At 41.3% G+C, this 24,356-nt stretch overlaps 1 protein-coding gene and 1 long non-coding RNA gene across 11 annotated transcripts in view; one reads left to right on the top strand and one right to left on the bottom strand.

Moving 5' to 3' along the window:
* The window catches only part of MTCL3 (MTCL family member 3), a 26,589-nt gene extending 11,399 nt beyond the window's left edge, over nt 1-15,190 (bottom strand). For 8 of the 10 annotated variants that reach the window (XM_085541687.1, XM_085541690.1, XM_085541689.1 and 5 more), the window contains exons 1-4: nt 14,708-15,030; nt 11,876-12,801; nt 11,370-11,594; nt 7,943-8,101 (exon numbers count right to left, since the gene is read on the bottom strand). In XM_085541687.1, the coding sequence (XP_085397813.1) occupies nt 7,943-8,101; nt 11,370-11,594; nt 11,876-12,745 (1,254 nt within the window). In that variant the 5' untranslated portion in view covers nt 12,746-12,801; nt 14,708-15,030. The other 2 variants (XM_085541696.1, XM_085541695.1) reach the window with 2 other exon arrangements.
* On the top strand, nt 11,524-24,356 carry LOC146761416 (uncharacterized). The gene is made up of 2 exons (XR_014944054.1): nt 11,524-11,631; nt 23,422-24,356. It is a non-coding gene; the product is annotated as an uncharacterized LOC146761416 (long non-coding RNA).

The following is a 24,356-nucleotide window of genomic DNA, read 5'->3' as shown; positions in this document are numbered from 1 at the left end:
ACACATATTTATGAGGAGAAAGTCCAGTTTAATGAACTTAATCTCCTATGAAAAAATAATGAGTAATATATTGAATAGTAAATGCAGCAATTTCTGTGAAAGTTTTATTTATCCTCTGTTTTCCCATTTGAGGTCTTGCCAGTCTCTTTCACCTGTTTTTGTGCTGGAAACTACACTGACATCACTCCCTGCGGGCCCACGACATGCTTCACAACAACCATCTGTATTATGACATGACAAGGTTATTATTTCTCATGCTGGCAGCTGAGTTCAGCCAAAACACAAAAGCAGTGCTTACCTCCATGGTGCTAGATTTTTCTTACTCTCCTAACACTGGAACAAACCACACAGGGCCATGAAGCTGTACAAAAGAGCCATCAGGAACACAGATACTTGAAAGATGCATTATGTGCAGACTAACTAATAAATCTACTCAGTGACAGAACGTCTAGATTTTTTTAACTGCATACTTACTATCATTAGCAAGAACACTAAAATTGTTTCATGTAGATTTGCTAAAGAGCTCAAGATAAGACTATGAGGAAAAAAAACTCTTGAAGACAACAGTGAGCATATACACTGAACAAAAACAGCCATTTCCTCTCAGTCTGAAACAAGCTCAGCTTTGACCTTTCCCAGCACACTGAAAACATAGGTGTTTCTTGAAGGGATTGATGTACTTAAGCAGAACACAGTGGCATAAAGGGGAGAAATCATTTATTATTCTTATTCATCAAAGCCTTAGTAAGACTTCTAGTATAATTACGACATTTGATTTACATTGATTCTGTACTATAGCATGTATCAAGACTTCTGGTTCAGTACTCAGAAAATGCCTGTACTCCAAGCGATAGTAAGCAACTCAAGATTAGAAAATGACAACGTAAACCAAGCAACGCTGGTTTTCCCAAGCTTTCCTCCATTTATTAATGTGGTATGGTACTTTGAGGCCATTACTGATGTCATCAGCAACACTGCCTATTTAGGTAATGAGATACAAGGCCTTCTTTCTAATTTAGATCTCAATGAAATCATATTCTAAGGTCTGAAGTAACAGAGGTGTGTATTTTCCAGTATGCTCATCAGTAAGTTCACACTCAGGAACCATTTTCTCTGGAAACCAGTTACTATCCACCAACCTGACCCACAGGTACTACACATTGTTCATTGCTTCGACAACTGAGCATACCACTTCAGCTGGCATTGTAACTGCTGGTGATTGCCCCTTTCCAGTAAGTCTCAGCTGTAGTGAATTCATACAACAGCCTTGGATTGGATTTGATGTTCTATGTTTCCCTGTGCCTTGTTTTCAGACCAGTAAAGGAGAGTCAGGAACTGTTCTAACTGATGCTGACTGACACTCCACAGTTAAGTCTGTTTTCAGCTAAAATGACAATACGGCTAAACCTTCCTACAGCTTCTTACCAAACAAGCATGACTGCATCCAAACTGTCAATCAAGAATGAGCTCTGCCCCAGGCTAGAATCCAAACCATGAATAAACCCTGAAGCAGTGGCAGCTGACCCATGTCAAAACCATCCAAGGGGTACAACTGGCAACCACATGTCAGTCCTCAGCCCAATTTATTTTACAAATATAGTTGTCATATAATGGAAGCAAATCTACAGCATAAACAATTTTGAGAGGCATGATCCAAACAATAAAATGATCTCAGGTGTTGAAGTGAGACCAGGATGTAGGGATTCCTATCCCTTCTCTATCACTTGGATTCTATGTGGTGAAAGCACATCTATTATTCTACATTCCCATTCTGATTAGTTTTGTCTGAGAAGAGACTTTTTCCCTTTCTTTTCATTTATCGTATTTAGCTCAATACAAAGGGATTCCAGCTTTACCTGGAGACTTAATCAATAGTAACCTTGACAGGTGAATTTGCTTATTGAAGGCTGCTTGTATCCATCGTGGGGAAAAAAGGCAACTAAAGTAACATCCCAAGTAAAGGAAGAACCCCCTTGCCTCCATCAAGCCAAAGCAATAGTAGTATGTTTACAGATTCGAAAAGAGTTGCTCAAAAATCAACTTTGTTCTATGACTAAATTCTCTTCTGTTTTAAACTTATGCCAGATACACTCTTTGTCACTAGTTATATTTATTATTAGTTGCTCACTAAAAAGCAAATCAGCCACTTCATTTGCATGTCCTCGCAAGCTTTATGATAATTGAATAAGAATTCATAAATTAGCACATCAGCTTCAAGGACCCTTCAAAAAAAACACTAAAAACTCTTCCAGGCATCTTTCTTCACAGTAAGATATCTTTGGAACTTTGTTCTTTTGAATTCTTTCATTGTATTTTATATATGCTTTGGAGCTTATGATTGACCACTAGGCCATTATTTTCAGTTTTGATAAACTCTCTTTGAAGCAAACAGCTCATGAATTGCTGAATGCTAATACATAATTAAAATGTAATTTTATGAGGTTTAAGCGTTAACTCATTCGCATTTGCACATCATTTTGTCCTCCTTGTGGTGTGAGACTTTCAAAGAACTCCTAAAATAGATTTTATTATAACATCAATTGATATATTTATCCATTATTTTCTTCACATACACTAAACTTAAGTAAAATCTTCTTATCCTGCTCACTATGAAATCAGTGGAGCTGATCAGAGTGGGATCTGAGCAGTGCAGTCAGAATCACAAGTTCATAGATCATGAGTAGCATCCCTGCTGAGTAGTGTTAAAAGGAACAAAATATTAATGCAAAATACCAGATGCAACAAGATTTCACATTGTCAGTTTTGAAGTAAATGGACGTTCTGTGTCTGCGGAATGCAGTGCTTAGAGAATTGCTGAGCTGGGCTTGGAGACAGAGGAATTCCTTTTCCCTTTTCCTACACAAACAGAGACATAGATTTGTTTCTAATCTTTTCTAAAAAAGGACTTGTAATCACACTAGTGTTCTTTCACCAAAGCAATCTGAGTTTTCATGAAGCAACAGATTCCGGATCACTAAAACATTTTGCTTATTAAAATTATTAAATCCTACCCTACTACCACGTGGTGCCAAAAGTAAGTAAATTACTTCAACTCTTCAAAGAATCCCAGTTTCCCATACTGACCCCTATGAAGCTGATCAGCTACATTAACAGGCATACTGCTATCTCATCTCTTGTTCTTTACTTCATCCCAACTCCCTCTCTTACTAGCTGTTTCAAATGAGACTAAAGCAGAAACAGAAGCGTGGGGTACAATTAAGAAGTTATCAGAGAACAGCATGATAGAGGAAACTCAAACTTTCCCTGTCAAAGAAACACAACTAAGTATCTATGTCCAGTAATATACATGCACACAGCATAGGAAACAAACATAAGCTAGAAATCCATGTTCAGATACAGAGCTATGACCTTGCTAGGATTACACAGGGGACATGACAGGATATTTCACATGCCTGGAGTGCAGCCATAAATCTCTGAAGGTGAGGAAGTAGGGTTCTGCTCTATGTAAAGTTCAAATGTGTTGCCTATAGCCTTGTTATGGGTGAAGAGCCAGCTGTGAGCTAAAAGTAAGAATCAGAGGACAAGGAAGTATGGGTAACACTGTTCTGGGCATCTTCTACAGATCGTCTAATAAATAAGAGGAAATAGATGAAGCCTCTTTCAGAGAACTCTAAGAAGCCATGTGATTTGTGCAATGTGTTGACTTAGAAAGAGGTTTTTATCAGAGACTTACAGGCTGATACTGGAACAAGATCATCCTTTGCCAGTTCTTTTCAAAGATCTCCAGTTTTGTTTTTGTGCGCATGTATGTGTTTTTGTGTTTTGTTCGTTGATGATGTGAAATCTCCAGTTACTCCCTTGATTTCTGCTCAGCCTGAGCATTCAAAGGTACGTGGAGATCTGAGTTGTGCCCAAAGATTACATAAACAGGGCAAACAGACATTGTAAGAGTAAGCAGAAATGTACTTTCCTGCAGTCCCACAGCATAATGTATCAAAATCAGCAAAAGAATTTAGATTTCTCCTTGTAAATCCTGTGCTGAGCTTCCTAGATCATGTTGCCTTCTTCCATTTTCATACAAAGTACAGAACAGTCTGATCAACAGGCAGGCTCCACTCTGAGAAAACACAGACGCATGCAGAAAGACAAACTCTTCTGCCTACATTATGAATTGAATAGGAACAAGAAATCTCTGGCTCAAACCACATAGCCTTGGTTATCAAAATCTCTCTATCTGAGCTAATAACCCAAGCTTACAAGAAGAAAACAACAGCTTGCTGACATCACTGTAATTTTGCTGTAAGAAATGAACTATCTTGCATCTGCCCTGCTTGGAGCAATAGCAGACCAATTTGTATCTATTCATAAAGGCATAGATAACTGAAAAACACTGCGTTTCTTCAATGCAAGGAGGATTTGTAAAATCCAGTACGTCTGTCATGCTCTCAACCTATTTTATTTATCTCACAGAAAACAGTCTAAGGCATGGTTATCTGAGCATTTCCTACATAGCTACAATAAAGGAATGATTTTTTTCCCATATTTATTCATGAAAAGTTTTACAAGAATTAATTAGGCTTGCTACATTTTGAATTATTAAACTTTTGTCAGAAGGAATATTGTTTCCAGTTCGAATACTACCTTTGCTTCATGCATATCTAAAATAAGTGTAAGAACTAAAAACAAATTAATGACATGTAAAGGAATGCAAGTCATTAGCAACACTTTACATCTCAAAAATTATATATGAAAAAATAACACTATTAAATGAAATAGCTGCAGGTTGGAAGACTCCAAGTAAGAGGTACCAATAGAAAACATAAAGTTTGCTGAAACACCTTCCAACACCTTGGATACTTGCAAGCTTCTTCTGTCATCAACAACTACTTTCATTTGTCATACAATGCATGCATCTTTCCCCACCCCTCCAAAGAAAAGCTTCAAAATAAGTAAGGAAATTGCTGATATACCGCTGGACTAATGGACAAATACAACTCTACATTTACTCAAATGCCCAGAGAATAAATCTAACTTTGTCTCTAAACAAACATGTCTGCTAGCATTTATCTTTCAGACATGTTTGCAATGACACATTTATTAAAACAATACAGAATCTATACAGAGAAAACTGGCTCTTCTCATGCTCTAGAGACGAACAGATAAAAAAGCTGCTTCTGCCTTCAAAATTTTAACAAGTCTCTTAAACATTCTCTGCTATCTCACATTTTTGATCATAAAAGATTTCCCATGGCAACTATAAATAAATAATTTTAGGAAGAAAGGGATATATTACCAGCTAGTGCATAAAATTAGGTATGTGTTTTTGCAGTACACTTGATAATAAAAAAAGCACAGAATTCAGTTATACATATTCTAAGCACTGCTATTGTGTTGTAAAATGAAGTGAATTCATTGACTTTGGAAATTAATTCTGTCATTAATTCAATTAATTGAAGAATCAAGACAAAAGGTCTTGACTCTTCATTCTTATTTATGTTGAGCAGAAATTACTTATGCAGGAAGTACCACTGATTGTAATAGGTGAACTGACATGAGAGAGGGTTGTAAAAGCACAAAACCATAGGAAGCAACACACAAGCAAAGAGAAGATTAACATAACTTTCTGACAATGATATTTAAAACACGTGAAACCTCCATTCAATGAAGAATAAGGAAAAGTATTTTTCACAGAAAAATTCTAATTCACTTGAGATTGCTTTGGGGTTTTTCATGCTTGTTTCACTTCAACAATTTCCTAGTTTCTTCACAGATTCTAAATTTCTAATTTGTAAGCATCAGTATCTTTCACCAGGATTGTTTCATTGGTTCCCCGTGTCATGGCATGTGCATGACAATTTGGCTTTGCTTCAGACTTGCTTTTCTTCAACTTTTACCACTTTAACCACCCTCCAGCATCCCCTATCCTATGCTAAAAGTCCTTGACCGAGTAACAGCCTGCTCCAAGTAACTGAGACACAATAATCTATGTGAAATACAAAAATGAAAACTCCTGTCTAATTATGCTGAAACACATCATGATTAGTGATGGCCATTCTCCCCAGCTCTGTATGAGGACACATTTCTGACCCTTTATCTACCCCATCTCCACTCTGATATGTAGAATTGTAATGCATTTTCCCATTCTGGCTCAGCGCTCCCATTCTTAGTCAAAGGGAATCATCTATGTGTTTCAGCTTCAGGAAAACAGTATCATGCAGAAGAGCTCCTGGCTTAAATACAATTTCCGTTTCTTTCTTTTTTTTTTTTTTTTTCTTTCTGTCTTTCTGGTGTTTCAAATATCTTTCCATTGATATCAGTAGCAACAACAGAAAAGTGGATAACACCTCAGCTATAAAAAGAAGAGAAATATGAGCAACCCTGCCTATGACAGAGGGGTTGGAACCTGATGATCCTTGAGGTTCCTTCCAACCCAAGCAGTTCTATGTTTCAGTGATTCTACAAGAACAGCTGAACCACAGTTCTGCCTAGTGGGCGACAGGGAAGAGCCAGAATAAGGAGAAAGAAACCACTGGTGATAGAGATAAAGAAGTCTATTTATTGTGTTAATTTCCTGGAGGTACATAGTTCCCCCCCAAAAAGCAAAATATTAAACTGCCACTACGCTTTACTGCAATCCAGAGACCCATAAGAAGAAGCAAGGCAAAAGAAAATAAAAGAAAACAAAAAGAAAATAACTTTGGTACAACCAATAACAGGGTGGGAGGAAATCATAGGAGTTTACAAGAAAGTAGATTTTGAGATAAGAGAAACTGAAAACTTGGGGTGAAGTCAAGCTTAACAAAAGGTTTTAAGCATAAGTACAGAAAAATGATGCTCTCATAAAGAAGATGGTCTCAGAAATTTAGTGGTATTTGAAGGCAGAGGCCAAAGTGAAAACAGAAAATCTCAGACATGGGAAAAGGAAGCCAAATAAGGCTCAGATGTCATTGTGCCCTTTTCAAATCAACAGTTATCTAGAAAAGCAGCAGAAGTTGGTGAAAACACACCTGTTTATCCTCTACTAACATGTTTGAAATTTAGTTCTTGTAAAGAAAACATATGAATATTTTTAATACTACCTCACTTAGAGTAAGCATTTGCAACTCTTAAAAATTCTGTAACTGATGGAAAACATACATGTGGCTGGAATATCCTCCAAACCTTACATGCTCACAAAAACACAACTGAAATTCTCCTGGCTTTTTTAATGACCGAAATACATCTCTTCCACTTCATAGAGGAACAAAGTAGATATTGGTATTTCTGCTGGCAAATATTACTGAATGTGCAAATCAGTGTCATGCATTGAATTTTAAACACTGAACAGAGAGTTATTTCTAAAATCTACTCTAAGAATTCACTTTTAGCCAACATATTCACTTTTCATTGCATGCTTTATTATCTCTGCTGTCCAGGCTATTATGCTATAAAACAATTTTCTGATTACTTAATGGGATAGCAAGTTACATCTGTATAATGACAAACTGAGTAATTCTGAAGATGACTTAGATACAGTATAAAATTATGCTAAGACTGAAAGCCCAGGTAGAGTCCTCCATTCTCTGATTCTCCATAAGAACATGCCTGAGTTGCCCTGTCTCAGTGTGCCTGCTAGTCCCCAACAGTAGTTAGCAAAGAAAAAATACTATTCTTTGTAAAAGCATGTGAGGAATTCTTTCTGTACATATTCCAACAGAAGCACAAGGTCTCAAGGATTCTAAACTCTCTTACTACCACTTCTACCATTCTTTTCCAGCACAGGGAAAAACTAAGCCACTGTTTACTTTCTGTTTCTCCTAGAAACAACTGAATCTTTTCATTTGCTCTTAACTGTTCAGTCACCCAGCTGTACTTCAGCACCCTCCGCTACTTTCATCTGCCATATTTCAGGCTCCCAAAACAAATTGTTGGAGAAAAATAGCAATGAATAAGAATCTGAGAACTTCAAATATTTTACATAGAAATAAATAGCAGTACCAACCTCTTTCATTTTTTCCAGTTCATTCTGCAGTGCCTGTTTTGTGGTTTCAACTTCTATAAGCTGCTGTCTTAATTTTTCATTTTCATCTTCTGTTACAGTACGTTTTTCTTCCACATTCTCTAACTCATGATGAAGTCTCACTGATACATCTTTTGCAACCTAAATGTAGAGATATTTCAAAAGAAAGGGAAAGATACCCACAATTACAAAAGAATCCCTGCTGAAGTGCTTAGTGTCTGAGCAACATTTTACAAGTTAATTCTGGATGTTTTTATTTAAGCGATATGTAAGGAAACATGTATGCAATGACATATACACATAGAATTACAAATTCTTCAAAATTCAAGATAAGCCCTACAAATAAACAAATAAATAAATAAATAAAAATCTTTCTATGGAATTTACTGGAAAGCACTGGAAATCAACACTTTCTTAGGTCTGATAAATCAACAATGAAAGAATATCTTCATTATTCCCAGAGACAGTGCAGCATCTGTTTTCTCTCAACCACTGCCAGCTTATTCTTTTCAATGCTGTAAAGGATATGTCCTTCAAATACTTGACATGTGGAAGCACCAAGTTAAAAGCACAGCCCAAGTTCTCCAGGCCAACTGTACATGGGCATTGCAAAGGACCACAAATGGGAAAAACTTTATTTTGACCCTTCTAATTTCTCTAACCCTTATGGATGGCTAATCAAAATATAAGGCATTTAGTTAATTTGCTACTGGTTAATTTGAAGAGTAAAATATGAACAAACATTTTTACTGACCTCATACTTGTCTAAATTATGCATGATATTTTTAAATTAAAATGAACACAAGCTTAATTAGGGAGTTCAACATTTTCTTTTTTAATTGCATTTTCACAGGAATAGAGTTAAAAGGAACTCAACAAGATCTAATTCTTTTTCCTTGTGTAAGGCAATAAGAATTTTGCTATTTAAGCCATTTGCATTGTATTTTGTGAAATGAGTAGGAACTGTAGTCACACATTAAAAATATTTAAATATACACTAATCACTTCCATAGTGAAGATTTACACATATAATTTGATCAGGCTAATTTGATGATTTCTTTTTTAGAACATCAGAAAGTAAAATTAATCCTTCTTAGCTTTACTTAGGGGAGCTCAGAGGGCTTTCACTACAATTCTTATGCTTACATGTTGAAGAACTCTTTTTGACATACTAAAACACTGAAGAAAAAGAACTGCAAGCAAGCAGTCTAGAAAAATCTGATCTATCGGAATATGGCAACAGCCAGTGAGTCAGCCTCCCCTGACAAGAAACTGTGTATGCATTACTGATACAACACTGCAGTGTAGCACAAGATCATTCAGTAACCTCCCCCACTGCACACACACTCAAGACACATAATGCCCAGAAGAAAAAGAGACTGGAGAGGAATTTCAATGATAAGCATAGCCCAAAGAGACTGCAGAGTGAACTGAGAATCACACCATAAAGCTGCATCTCGATGTCTTTTTCCCACAGTCGGTATTAAGCTGCTCATCTGTTTGACCAACCAAAGCAAACAGAAAATCACTGGGGACATTCTTAACAGCATCCTACCCACAGTCTGCAGCTATACTCCATATCAGCAAATGCAACAAGATCATTACTAGAAGTGATTTTATGTCACAAAATTTGGAGAAGTAGCATTTAAGGCAGACAGGTAATACAGAACATTCTAGATCACCTAGAAATTTGAATTCACTTATGCAGGATGCATTTTAATACAGCTATATGAAAGAGTGCACCTGCGAAGGACTGTAAAATGGAAAATGTTACTTTAGATAGAAAATCTTCAGAAGCTGACTTGGGAAGACTACAAAGAACGATGCATGAGCTACAAGCATGACTACCCAGAACTAGGACTTCAGTTGGGCAGATATGTGGCATTTGACAGCCATCCCTACCCAAAGTAAAATACAGTCATGACCTGTGGGAAGGCTTAGTAAAAACATCATTCCTTTGTACGCAGTCAATTGCGTAGTCATTAAGAAAGACATGGGAGAAGTCCTAATTGAAATGAGCCCTTCGTTCAGCTTGAAGTGTGGCCTGTGGATCTCCTGCAATGGCAGGTGAGCACCAAGTTACTGGGTCAACTTCCCTCCCAGCCAGCTGCTTTCCCTGTGAATACAAAGTAGCATTTAGCCAACTCTTTGTTTCTGACCAGGAAGACAGTGGTTTGTCCAGAGCCATACGACAGCTAGTTACAAACTGCTGCAGCCAAAACAGCAGATGTGGCTTTTGAATATGCACAGAAAAGGATTATCAATAAACACCAAAAAGGAAATTAACATTTTAAATGGTGTTAGTAAGAAAATTACCGGAATGTATCTTGGCCTGGTGTTTGTGTTTTAATAAGAATGATGATAAGATGGAATTTATTTTATTTATATTTTTTTTTTCCCCAGAAAAGATGATCCAAGTCTGAATAACAAGGTTTGGAACAACAGACTCTTAATCCATCACACTTATCAGAAAGAAGTTTAGCAATGGTTTGTTTGTGCCATGTATTAAATTAGCATTTCCAGCCACAGTCCACAGAATCCAACATGGGTAACCAGTCCTCGGCAGGGGGATGGTCAATGAACTCCAGTTTGCTACACAGAGATCCATGGTTCCTTGAGAAATAGCTGGGAGATCGTTCAATTGGAAAAGGTTTTGAAGTGTTGATTTGACAACAGCCTTAACAAAATCTAGAGCATGGAAGCAAAAATTAAACAGCTTCCAACTAGTTCAAGAAACTTGATTTCCCTCTAATTGGAGGGATCTAGAACAGAGATGGTATTATTTACTAACGTTACTATTTAAACAAATGCTTAAACTTCTCAGCAGTGGGCTATGGTTCATTCAAATGTCATGGACCAAATACAAGTGATGACATAGGGAAATTTGATGGGCTGTGTCTACTGTTTTGCGTGTATGTGGCAAATCCTGGCTTTGCTGACAGTCCACTGACACCAGCAGAATCAGGATTTTGAGGTTGCAACTGCAAGCGTTTAGTTTAACACTCCTTTGTGATCTTCACCAAAGAGGACACTGATCTCTAAAAGTCAATGGGGCTGTTCAGTGAGGTTGGTTTAATTTTGCAGTGGGAGAATATGGCCTGTGTTCAACACAAAAGACCCAAACCTCCAGACTCCAACTGGAATTGCACTTTTGGCATTGTCACTTATTGCACAGTAACTTCACAAAACACAGCTGGATGAAAGCTGGTTGAAAGTCTGTCTGTGGGGCCTCCCTGCAGAGCTGCTTGCTGGAGATCTCCCTTTACTAGTTAAGCCGCAACACTACGTGCAGCACTGAATGCACAGTGTACAACAGAATGGATGATAACACGGGAGTCACAAGGCCTGAAGAGCACAGTGTGCCTCCACCTCTAGAGTTCTGTCACCCCAATGCTGCTCACACTCGTACCTTGAGGTCCTGCTCCATGCTGCGCAGCAGCTCACCGTCGATCTCACCAGTCTGCGCGTAGCGGAGCCTCTTGCGCTCAGCCTTGCGCAGCCGGTACTGGAGGATCCGGCAGTTCTTGTTGGCTCGCTCCAGCTCATGTCGCATTTCTTGAAGCTGACAAGCGTCCTCCTCGAAGAAGCTGTCCCTCATCTCATCCATCTCAGTCCTCAGCTCATCTATCTCGTTCTAACACCGGGCCGAGAAGGGGTGGGGACACCAACAGGTGGGTCAGAAACAGAGGTCAGCAAGGGTGGGGGAAGGCGCCCAGATGGAGCTCGGAGACGGCCCTTCTCCCCGCGGGGATCCGCCTAGCTCATTAAGAGCACCGCAACAAGAGAAAGAAGCGGTGCTGCCCGCGTACGCCGCGCCGAGGCCATTTTCCCTCCGCCCCAAGGGCCTCCCGGGCGGCAGGGAACCCCTCCCGGCTCCCCCAGACCCATATCCGGCTCCCCGCCGCCTCCCCTCACCTTGAGGCTCTCGTTCTCCTCCCGTAGCTTTTCCATCTCCTCTTGCATCTCGTCCTGCGGCTGCGGGCTCAGCGATCCCTCGGGTGTGCCGTTCCTGCAGCCCGCCTCGCCCTGCCGCAGCCCCTCGGCCCCGGCCGCCGCCATGGCAGAAGGCGAGGAGGCAGGGACTACCGGGGGAGGCTCGGCCGAGGCGGCGGCCGCGGAGGAGGCGGCGGCGGCGGCGGCAGCAGCGGCGCCGTGGTTGTTGCCCTTGGTTTGCATCTGGGCGGCCGCCGCCAGCCCCTTCCTAAGGTGGAACTGGATGAGCTCACTCTGCAGGCATCCCTCCTTCCAGTACCCGCCGCCCGCAGCCCCGCGGCCCTTCCCCGCTACCGCGGAAGATGGAGGAGCCGGGGCCGCCTCCCCCGCGCCCTTCGGCGGAGCCCGCCCCGCTTTCCCCCTCCACTGCCTGGGCGGAGGCGCCGCCGCCGCCCCCTCGCGCTCCCCCGCGCCGCTTCCCGCAGGGGGCGCCTCCTCGGTGGGCTCTTCGGCCGCGGCCCTGCCGCCGTTAGCGGGCGACGCTTCAGCACCGGCTCCGGGATGGACAGCTCCCGGCGACGCGGCGCTCCGCGTCTGTTTCTCAGCGGCGCGGCCGCGGGCGGCCCGCACGGACTGTCCCGGCGGCGGCCGAGCGGCCCCGGGCTTCGCGGCGGAGGCGGCGGCGGGCGGGGCGCGGGAGGCGGCAGCGGTGGCGGCTGCGGGGGGCGGCGGCCGCACGGCGGCGTCGCGGGCTCTAGCCGGGGAGGAGGCTCTCTGCTGCTTCCTGCCGCTGCTGCCCTCGGGATGGAGGCGAGGCTCGGCGGCGGCGCCCCCTGCGGGCTGTTGGCTCATGGCGGCGGCTATCGGCGAGAGGTGGCCATCCTTCGAGGCGTCCTCCGCTCTGCCGGCTGGGGAGGAGAAGCGGAGAGGACGATCGATCGGGCGAGTGGGGAAAAGGTGGCGGCGAGCAGAATCCGCCCAGCACCCAGCCCGCCTCGCCCGGCGTGCTGCCAGCCGGCCCCGAGTCTGAAGGCCACAACATGAGTCCGAGGGGCTCCAAAGGGCTGAGGCTAAGCGCTGTTCCCATTCCTCTTTAACCTATCGCCATTTCACCCTTCTGATGTCAAACCCATCCCTGTATGTGCCGCCATACCACGGCTGTATTTCAATCCGTACACACCCCTTCCCTCATACTCATCTTTGCTGCTCATCGTGGTACCAGCCCAGGTTGCTGCTGCACCCCTCTGCCTGCCTGAAGCCTCCTGCAGGCACCTGTCAGTGGGCCAGGCTGCTGCACAAACTGCTGCAGGTGACAGTGGCAGTTCACTGCTCTTTGGCCTTAGCAAGAGCTCTGCCAGGACAAGGCCAGGCCTCCGGAGCACTCCAACCAAGACTCTAGTGGAAAAGGGTCCCTGAATCAACTTTTAAGCCCATTTGAGTTTGATACTGGTAATACTGAAACAGGAGCAAGGCGTAATCACTCCAGCAGATTTTCAAAGCAGAGGGAGTGAGGAATACACCCCAGCCCAACAGCAGTCATACGCAGTATTCATGTGAGTGTGAAAGGGTGGCAATTTGGCTACCCAGTGACTGAACCAGAGTTTTCATAACCATAACAGATGATATGAAAATATCATCTGAAAATGATGCTGTAAAGACATTCCTTAATGCACTCTGAAAATATTAGCTATCAACTGTTTTTACATAGCCTTTGTTCAACTGCCCATAAAGGGAAAACGTGGGCCAAAGCAGAAGTGATAGCATTCCTAACATGGCCTAATGATTCCACCTAGACCACTGCAGGGTAAGGAATAAAGAAATCAAACCAGGCAAGGTCAGGGTAGACCTTATGCTGTACCCTGACATTTGCTTTGCTCTCCAAAACACATCAGGCACCAGCTCTACTCTGTGCTCTGGGGCGGGGGCTCAGAGATTACTGCCAAGTGCACTGTCATTATAATCCTCATTTTAACCAATATGTTTAAAACAGATACTCACAAAACCCCATAATTTGGCAGAATATTCCCATTAAATAGTAAAGAGATAGAATGGGAGTGTAAATCTACCAAAAGTCACGCATGCACAATGCTGTACAAAAGGTTTGCTTTGTTTCTCTATTAACCATCATAAGTGCTGTTGTTCAGAGCTATACAAGTACCAAATGTCACTCTTGAAAACCAGAAATCCCTGCAGAAGCTGAAAGAAGTCGGGACAGGACTTGGCTTATATCCCATATTCTCCTGAGTGCTCTGACTCTTCCTTACCATCTTTATACCCCCAGTTCCAGGACTGACAACTGCCTACGGTTTGCTTGGCTGTGGCTGTTGTTTTGGGTATTTTTTCCCCCCCCTGTGTCAGTAGCACAATGAAGGTCCTGTTTGAGCCCAAGTCTAAACCCCGTGTCCCCCCACCTCTCCCCAAAAAGAAAAAAAACCTTCCATGCAATCTTCCCTCCCGAGGCAAATCCACGTGGCGACGCGACACTGCATCTCCATAGGTTTTCCTGTCCGGAACAAGAAAAATGCCCGACCAAAGGCGGCAACAAAAGGCTCCACCCGCAGCGTGGGGATGCGGCGCAGGGCATCCCTCTGCCCTCTACTCCGCCGGGCTCCGGACCCCGCCCGCCTTTTGTCCCGATTCTAGGGGCGGGGGAGGCTTTTCTCAGCTCCCCACTTCTACCCAGCGGTTTTGTTGAACCAGAACCTTGAGTAGCATCCCCTCTCCTTTTCTCCATTATGTTCCCCCCCCCCCCCCCAACTGCTTTCTCAAAGAAAAGAAAGAGAGGCTCGAGCCTCCAGCAGCCGTATTACTCACCCTCGCTCTGTCCTCTGCCCGGCTGGCGAAACTCGTGCACGGAGAGACGGGCACCGCACCCGGGGTACCCGGCACTGCCAGAGCCTCTCAGGAAAATGAAGCAATATTCATGAGCTGACCTCACCGGGCCTTGGAGACGGAACGGGGGGAGGGAAGAGAACGGCAAAGGGAAGAGAAAAGAAAAGATTAACCGGCGGGAACCCCGCCCAGGCCTGGAGACGAGTTGCGTCTCTTTATCTGTCTGCACATGGTGGAATTGGATTACAGCACAAATGGGGGAAGGAGCTGCTTGCGGGAGATGCTCCCGCTTTCTCTTCCCAGTCCACTCCGGCAATCGATTCCGATCTATTATTTAGTGTACCCGTCGGGGAGCTGGCTTGGAGCAGGCGGGGATGCCAGGCGCCTTCTGCACCGGGGTAATAGGATTTCCCTTTGTTCGCTTCCTGTATCTGCGCTCGGAGAGCAGCGATCGCTCCTCGCGTCCCTTTGACAAAAGCCTGCTACATCTGGGAAAGGGAAAAACAAAAGCAAACCGCGGTGGTCTATTGAAGACAATTTTCCGGTGCTGTCTATTCGCGTGACTGTAGGATTAACACGCCACTAGCCGCACACTGCAGGCAAAACCCAACCATGTCCGTCTGCTTCACCTAAAGGAGCTACACCTGTTCGTTTTGTCACCAGGTGAATTTGCTTTAGTTGGCCCGAAACACTTCGCACCTACAGCCTCTCCCGATTACGAAGAGAAGCAAATAAATAAATAAATAAATAATAAAAAGAAGGCTTTCCTTCCTCTCCTTTTCTTTGGAGGAGGATAACATTGGTGGACAAGGGTTTTCCCATCTGACAGCCGTGTGTGGGAGTGCCTGGTTCTACCCCTGTGTAGCATTCCTGGCTGGTCTCTGGGCTGCAAATTCCTCCCCAGGATCATTAAATGAGGATTTCCAACCTGTACATATAGATATGCACATAGATGCATGCATAGGTCTATATACACAGAAATATTATATGCATATAAACATGTAAGTGTACACATACAAACTTGTATATGCATGTATACATGTACAGCACACATAAATAAGTATATGCATATATACTTATACGTGGTATGTACATTTATATACTTACCTGTAAAGTCTGAATTCTGGAGTTGGGGGAGGGCAATCAGAAGGGAGACAGCTGCACTCTTTCTAGCTGTCTCTTCTAAAAGAAAAAAGAACAAGCCACATTTGAGACATCGTGTCCTGAAATGTGGAAAGGTGTTCTCCCTATCCGCATGGTCTCCAATCTTAAGCCCAGGGGCTACATGATACGGACTTATACAGATAGGATGAGTTGAGATGTGAAAGATCTGAAAAACAGCGAGGAAGACACTTCTTGTGGCTGAGCTCTACAGTTCTCTGCCATGAGGTGCTCTGAACTTAAGGGTCCACATGACTTTAAAAAGTGGTTGAAAATTAGTGGAAGGAAAATCAGCTGAGGGAAACAAAGGCAAATCACACAGCTTTAAAACAAATCAGAACAGAAAAACAACCTAACTCTTTGTACTACCAAGTTTTTAATCTGGAAAATATCTGGGGAGAGATATAATTATGTGACTTTGTGTTATCTTCTAGCATCTACAGTCAGACACTTACCACTGAGCTAAACAAGTCTGTCTCTGAATGAAAATTCTTTTGCTCTTTCTCTAATTTTGCTTCTTTCTTTTCATCCTTTTTGCCATTTCTTTCTTGTTCTTACTCCCTAGATGTCATCTTATGTGCAGCATTGATAACCTGCTACACCCTGACTGAATATGTACATGATTTTTTTAGCACCTTAATAGCTAAAATATTTTGACCCAAATTAAAATTGTTAATACCATATTTTCTTGTCTCCATTACTGCTTGTTCACAGAGATCGTTTTTTCATCCAGCTTGCAATTATGTTTAGTTGTGTGTAGTTATTCAAAAGGCACTGGACTCAAAGAGGGACAGAAAGAAAAAGAAGATGGGGAAATTCTCCTCCAAACAGAGTTTTGGTTTAAGTAATGTGTTTTTTCTAAGGTGAAGTTGAGAACTCTTATACAACACCCTAAAAGTATGTTCCAAGCATGGCCTCCTAGCTTGCAATAAAAAAATACTTTGCCAGCAGATTTCAGTTTCAAACAGGATGCTTTTCCAGGAAGAGCTTTGGTTTCTGTACTTTGACCACATTGCTCACTCACCTCTTCTGCCCTCTTGGGAATATGCTGGGTTATGCTGGGGAGGAAGAGGAGGCACTGGAGCGTGCTGTGCTAACTGCATGGTGCTGGCACTACCCCAGTTGGCTCAGGCTCCATCTTATTTCCCTGCTCAAGGAGATGTGCAGGACACCACTAATTATACATCAGACCACAGTTCTTTTATTCTGTCCTTAGAAAATTGAAAGCTTGAGACTTCAATTCACCAATTTCAAATATGTTCACTAAATGGCACTAATGTCTGTTGTACCAAGCAGTAATTCGAGGATAAACAATTAATACTTTATCATGTTCCTTCTTTCCTGTTTATCTGGAAATTGAAAAGCTTTCTAGATATACTACATAGAATTGCTCAGCATCAAATTGAGAAGATTGAAAAATAATAAAATAAGCAGCAGAAAGTATTTCTTTCAAGCATGCTTATTTTGGCATACACATTTGACCAGATCATTATATAAAATAACAGTGATCCTGATTGCCACTACTGTCTCCTTCTTCCTCCCCCTCATGCTCTTTAGTGCCTGTTCCTCTGCCAGAGGCTGCTATAGCACAGCACACTGAGCTTGCACATTTTGTTCATCTGCATTCTTATACGCTCAAACTCTACCAAGGGTACAGGGATTCTATCTGCATTTCTCCTGAAATTCATGCCAGTGAGAGAAGGAGGTAGTGCCATTTTTTGCTACTATGAAAAGGAAACTCTTATACCTGACCCACTGGCATCAGGCTCCGTATTCATAATGAATCTCTCATATTCCAGCTCAGGAAGGCTGCTTGCCATGTGCTGTGTCACATAGGATTTGTCTATCCAGCTCATGAATTCCAACACCTAGGTGATTTCTTAGTCTCATGATGAAATTCAGATTAGAGGAATCTTTGGCTCTGATGGTAGGGAATAAAACTAGATGAAGTTATGGCTGTTGATTATTAGGACTCCATTTCTTGTAGTGATAAAATAAAGGCTTTCTTCTATTTTTGCTGTCCAATATTTCATTCTGGCTTTCTGAAGGCTGAAGATTTATGTTCCTGCCTTTTGTTCCTAGAGAAATCAATTGTACCTATTGTTCAGAAATAAGCGTGCCCTGAAACAGACCAATGCCTCTCAGCCATTCCTGATGAAAAAAACAGTTCATAGCAGAATCCCTCTGCTTCTCCTGGACTTATTATACCTTCTGCTACCAGAATGATTTGTTTTTTATTTTTAATAATTTATCAATTTAGAACTTAAGATATTATTTACAAGTAAAAAATAAAAACAACAACAACAACAAAAAACCATCAGCCTTTCTGTATTGCTATTTCCCATAACATTCCTTTGAGTCTCTTCTTTTTTCTTATTCAGAAGCTAGAATTGCACCAAACCTGCATAAATCCTACCATGCATACATGCATCTGTATAGGCTATATATTGCATTTGTACCTAAAGCTCATAGGTTATTCAATGAGACTGACAGGAGATTAATTCTACAGACAATCTAGTGGCTAAGACTGTTGGAATGAAATTTGGAATGAAATTCAAAATATAGAATATCTTTGGATTAAACAGCCTCGTCCCTTGCCTCATTGCAATTTATATAACATGCTCAGCGACTGCTAAAGAAAAACGACATTCCTATTTGAACACTAGCACGTTATCTGTAGGCTCAAGTAGCCATTTCCAGAGAGAGGTTTCAAATATGAAGTAAAATGTCCGAAGGCAAACTCAGAGCTCTTTCTGACTGCTTAAAGTTTATTCTTATGAGAAGTTACTAGTGAGCAGACTGTGTTCTGGGGTTTGCCTTTTTCCTTGAGGAAGCTTTGCGGACTACTCTTTCTGCTTGTGTATTACCAGTCAGCACTACTGCATAATACCAAGCAGTGATCTGTGTTCAATATAAAGGAGTTGTTACTCACTGTAATGTCTGAAGTCCTCATCATGACTTGTTCAATCAAGCTGCAGATATTCTCATCACATTGCACTCCACAGCCTTAAGTAAGTGATTGTAGTGGTTACAGCACCCACAGGCATTTACAGGCTCCTTCTTCTGTGCCTGAAGAAAGGTTGGAAGAAACAAGGTCATGCTGTAGATTGGTGATCTTGATTGTTCTGTTACACTCCAGCAGTTGTCCATTGTCTGTCAGGTCAGTGTAAAATGAAGCTGCAAAACTGTAGAGCTGCTCTGGTGCCCAATTCCCTCTGAGTATGAAGAGATTTAGACCCTGATCTTGAAAGACGGTGAACAGGTCAAAAAATAGTCCACGTTTACTTAGTTTTGTTTTATATATTTATACTCCAATTAATTGATTTTTATTTCTTTTTCATTAATTTGGGATGTTGGTTTGATTACATATGGTTATGTATAATTGTTCAGGCTGGGACCATATCTGGTTGCTGTGACTTCCAGGTGAAATCACATTATCAGATCCAACGGATCTTTGTCTGTACTAAAGCCACTTTTGAGTGTAATGCTATTTTTTGGAGACAACATTTGGACTAGAATTTTTGAAAATAATAGCAAATTTGTCTCTGTCCTTTATGCTCCTGAATGCCTGTAAGAGCTCAGCACAAGTAATTTTGAAAATAAGTTTTCCATTCCTATGTCTTAATGGCTATTGAATATGATGAGTAGAGCTTGACATTTTATTTGCTGATTTATACTTGCAAAGACAAGCAAAAAAATCACTGTACTTACACAAGCTTAACATCAGTAAATCAATAGTGAATCAGTTCGTTTGTTTACCCATTTGTTGGACTTTCTAGCATGTGTATTATGATATTATCTGCATCTTGGATCATATCCAAGCTTCTTACGTAATGTCCTGTTGCTTGTTGGGAAAGAAGAGAGCTTCTGGCACACAACAAAACAGTAAAACTAGGATATCAGGCTTTCCACCTGGTACATGTTATCATTCCTGCATGGAATAAGCTCTGCTTCTGGAATTACACACTAGGGGTTTGATGCATGGCTTCAGATTCAGGGACTGCATGCGAGAATAGCAATTGAGAAAATAATTTGGCTCAATTATACTTCCTTTTGTATACCAGTATTGCCTTGTAAGGCTCTGAGTTGCAGACAGATTGTGCCTACACTGGCTTCTGTTTTCTCTCCAGGCTTCTAGAGAGCAGTTTTGTGCAAGCAAGGCCAGAGTTGCAGCGGTTTCTATGGTGACTTCACCCACACGTCACCCACCAGCAGCCCCTCTCCACAGGCCTCAGTGATCTGTGCATGCCATTATGCCTTGATGGAAGTACCAAGGAGGGAGAATTGTTTCCAAGGAGTAGTGAGGGAAATCAGAGGTGGTATACTGCCTTTGTAGCTGATTCCATAGTCTCAGACAGTCTGGAAATGGGAATAGGAGAGACCTTATTCTTGCAAGGTAATCTATGAAAGACTGCTTTGTTTTACCGCCTTGCTCCCTTGTGAATGCTTGGTATCTAGCAATAGCATAGAGAGATAAGTACCTGTAGCCTGATATATGCCATTCCAAGTCCCAGTGGAGTAACATTACTCAAGGCAACACATTTATCTGCTGCAGTTTTACTAGAGGTGAAATAGCATTTGGGTTAGTGGTACCGGGGCAGGGCAGGCAAGATGGGTGCCAGGCTATGAGAGCCTTTGTCCCACTGTCTCAGCAGTACTGCTGCCCACAGAGAGCCTGAACTCTGTGGAACAGGTCCAAGATAACACTTTACTGGGGACCATGACTGAAGAGTACCCTTAAACTTAAGGCAGAGCCTTTGAGTTAGAAAAGGCACTAACTGAATCTTTCTCTCTCCTTCTCAGAGCCTGAGCTGTGGAGTTAGCTTGGTACTGCCTTAGCAAAGGCAGTAGTAACTCCATATGCTTTTAACTGTCTAACTAATTAGTTATTAATGAAATATACATACATGAGAGGATCCTCCACAGGTTCTGCTCATTCCTAAGGTACAAGGAAGCACACAAACCTACCTTATGTGAAACTCATGTCTGTTCAGAGCCTATAAATCCAGTCTTTCTAAACATACCCTCTAGCCCCCTGTTTGAGGCTGTGTTGTGACTGTGAAAGAGGCAAGTGCAGGAAGCAACCACATATGATACTGCAGGAATCTCCACAGTTCCCTTAAAATCCTCTGGAATTAAACTTTGAGTCTATTGAGGTTGGTTGCAAATATCACACTGTTATTAAAATGGCCAGTTTATGTTATGTTAAGTTTCATTAGACATTTTACTCAAAATCTCAGGTTAGCTGGCATAGGATTGTTCACATAATTTGGATACTGACAGATTTAATTTAGAATTTTTACTAAGTTAATAAAGGCAATGCATCTTTTCAAGTCACTGATTATTTCTGCCAAGATTATAAAAAAAGAATGTTCATTCACTTGAAATCCTTTATATAATCCAAGAAATGTTGTGAATCACATTATTGGATTAAGCTACAAATACTTAAAATATCTTTACAAATGAACTTTATTAAGGTAGCAAATGTCCTTGCTATATTTGCATGTAAATGGGGCATGGTTAGTGGGTATGGTTGTGATGGGTTGGTGTTTGGACTAGATAATCTTAGAGGTCTTTTCCAACCTTAATGATCCTATGACTCTCTGTAATAAACTTTTGTATTATAAGAAAAAAAATATATAATCACAATAAGACTTATTTAACCTAGCAAAGAAGATGTTCTAAATTTTATAATGAAGCTTTTGTTTTGAGAGAAATTACTACTGCTTCTGGAAATGAAGGGTCTCTGTACTCCCTTGGGTCTGCTGAGTTTCATGCACAGAGCAGAGAAATTCCTCCTGTTTGATGCTGGCTGCAGCAGATGACTTTCAGTGTTACAATTCCAGAACCATGTAATAATGTTAGCTAACATCTATTCCCCTCCTAATCTTGAGATCTATTTCTGGAAAAAGTTATACAAAACAGACTAACCCAGAGAAGTTAAATCTTCTCATATACAATTGAGGAAAGTTGTTTGTTTGTTTGTGTGCATTTGTTTTTTGTAGTTGTTGTTTGTTTTGTTTTAGATAATCATTATTACCCAGTTTTCATTTGTACACCCTTTGCGTTCATCTGTAATGACTGAAAAAAACATGAGACAAAGGTCAATTCTATCATTTAGTTTAGCCTATTTTTAATATCTTGAAATACTGAAAACTCCAGGGCTGAAAGCTTCACTGCCATTAAAACACACAAGAAGACATGTGATACTTTGAGTCCAGGATCTCCCTTTCAGAAAGAATAATTGGCTTCTCCAGCTACTACTGCAGTGATGGTCTCTCTCATTGCAGGATGTTTTGAGAGCCACTGGGTTCTGAGACGTGAAGCATGAATCTAATTTGATTATCTTTAGACTTTCAGCTGTGATTTTCTAGGCTGTGAGAATTTTGTAATCACAATAAAGCAGTTGTATTGGATTGCACATTGGGTACAGTTTGTATAATGCAACAGAGACTTATACCAAAACAATGTTACGCTTCTGCAAAGTGAAACTGAGAAGCTATGAAGTAGTCTCATTTTATGACTTCACAGAGTAAGGAAAGTTCTTGCTGGCATCATTCTTAGCATACTAGCAGAATCTGATACTTTTCCCATACGCACAGAAGAGGACACTGATCTTTCCATAAAGCTTTTTAATACATACAGGGGAAACCCTAAGGTAGGTGTTTGATGTGTGCTGCTGTTGCAGTAATACTCATGGAAGAGAAAATTGTATCCCCAAGTGCAGATAAACTTTATTTCCTGTCATGGGAATGAATCAGAAGTTGTATACAGGAAGTAAGTGCAAAAGTTCATTTGCATATCAAAATATTCATGATATGAGTGTGAGCTTAATACATCACAGATTTAAAAAGTCTTGTTGAGAGTGAGAGCATGGTAAATCAGAACTCCAGTTCACATGAAAGAAGTATCAGCTTCTGTTCCCCAGTTACGCTCTTATCATCGTACTTCTGATCAGGCTCAACTGAAAAATTTGACAGCAGCAGTGCCTACATGAGGTTCCATCCAGCGTATGATCAAGCTGTCTGAAATCAATATTAAATCCACTTCCAAAGAAGTTAGTAGCTCATACAATTGCTCCCTTCTCTCTGGATGTTCTGAAAGAACAAGCACACTCTTTGTACTATGATAATAAAAGAAATGCTGTCGGTTCTTCTAATGAAAGCACAGCAGCAACTGGTCACCACGGGCTGATGCTTACATGACAGAACAGAGAGCAAAGGCCTTTTTAAAAAACAGTGTTAAAAATGTTGAATACTTCAATTTCTTCACAGCAGATCTGACAAACAATGGGATTAAAAACATTGTGATTATTAAGTTTCGAATCAGTGAAATAATGCCATAAGACATACGCAAAATATTTCTTGTACAGGCATAACGGTTTCCCCACATGTAAAGAAACAGAAAAATGCACATAAAAGTAATAACTTTACAGTGGAAACACTTTCTGTCATTTCTATAAAATATCAGTGCTGTTAATGAATGCTTTTATTAACATTATTTTAATTAGATGTATTTTTTATTTCTTTTCACAGCAATGTAATATTCAAGATATCTGTCAGATGATGATGTTTTTTAGAAACAGAGGGTTCTTGAATGTCATTTAGCACCATCCAGCCTTGCTCTGCCAATCAAGACTTAAGGATGTTCCTCAACTCCCAAATGCTCTTGTGGACAAACTTTACACAGCAAGAATAGAGTAGTGGTGGTGAACCAAAGTCTGCCAGGGCTCTGAAGAAGAAATACAGGACTTGTGAGAACAGGCAAAGGCCAATACACCTCTTTCCTACTCCAGGTGTGTTTTCTTTAACTCTTTGAGTGGGATTTAGAATCTGAACTCATTCTCAACCTCCTGCTCCTGACTGGAGAAGAAACAGCAATGAAAACAAGTGGTGCTACTGAGAGGAATAGCACTGGACTGAAGCAGAAGGATCTGGGCAGGAGCTGACTCCCTCATCTTTTTACTGAGGAAGGATCTGCAAGGCTCAGAACGGGAGATAGAGAAGGTCATTCTGAAAATGTCGTGTGGCAAGCAGGATGCTGCTAACTTCTACATGTTGTTTGGAGCCATCTGAGAGCATGTAATGAATGAATTATGCCAAGCAAAACAACTGTAATCCAAATGCCTTAGTACTTTTCAGCCTCAAGCGAGTAGATTGCCTAAACACATTTATGCATGAGGTAAGAGGTAATTTTACTCACAAAGACCTCTAATATTCAATCAGTGATTTATAAATCCTGGCTCAGTCATTTTCCTGAAAACCAGGAATTTATTGTCATCCATCCAGTGCACAGAATTTGTTTGACTGGTGTATGGTAAAGTACAAAAGATAAATAAGACTGCTATTCTTCATCACAAAAACAAACAAAAAAAGAATGATCCCCTTCTGCTCCCCCCACCAAAAAAACAAAACAAAACAAATCCAATCAACCAAACCAAAATAACAAACCAAAGAAAAATGAAAGAAAA

The sequence above is a fragment of the Coturnix japonica genome, chromosome 3 (assembly GCF_054131305.1).
Source record: "Coturnix japonica strain WE chromosome 3, WE-NBRP24, whole genome shotgun sequence".
Lineage (NCBI taxonomy): Eukaryota > Metazoa > Chordata > Aves > Galliformes > Phasianidae > Coturnix > Coturnix japonica.
This window is presented reverse-complemented; position numbering and strand designations above follow the sequence as displayed.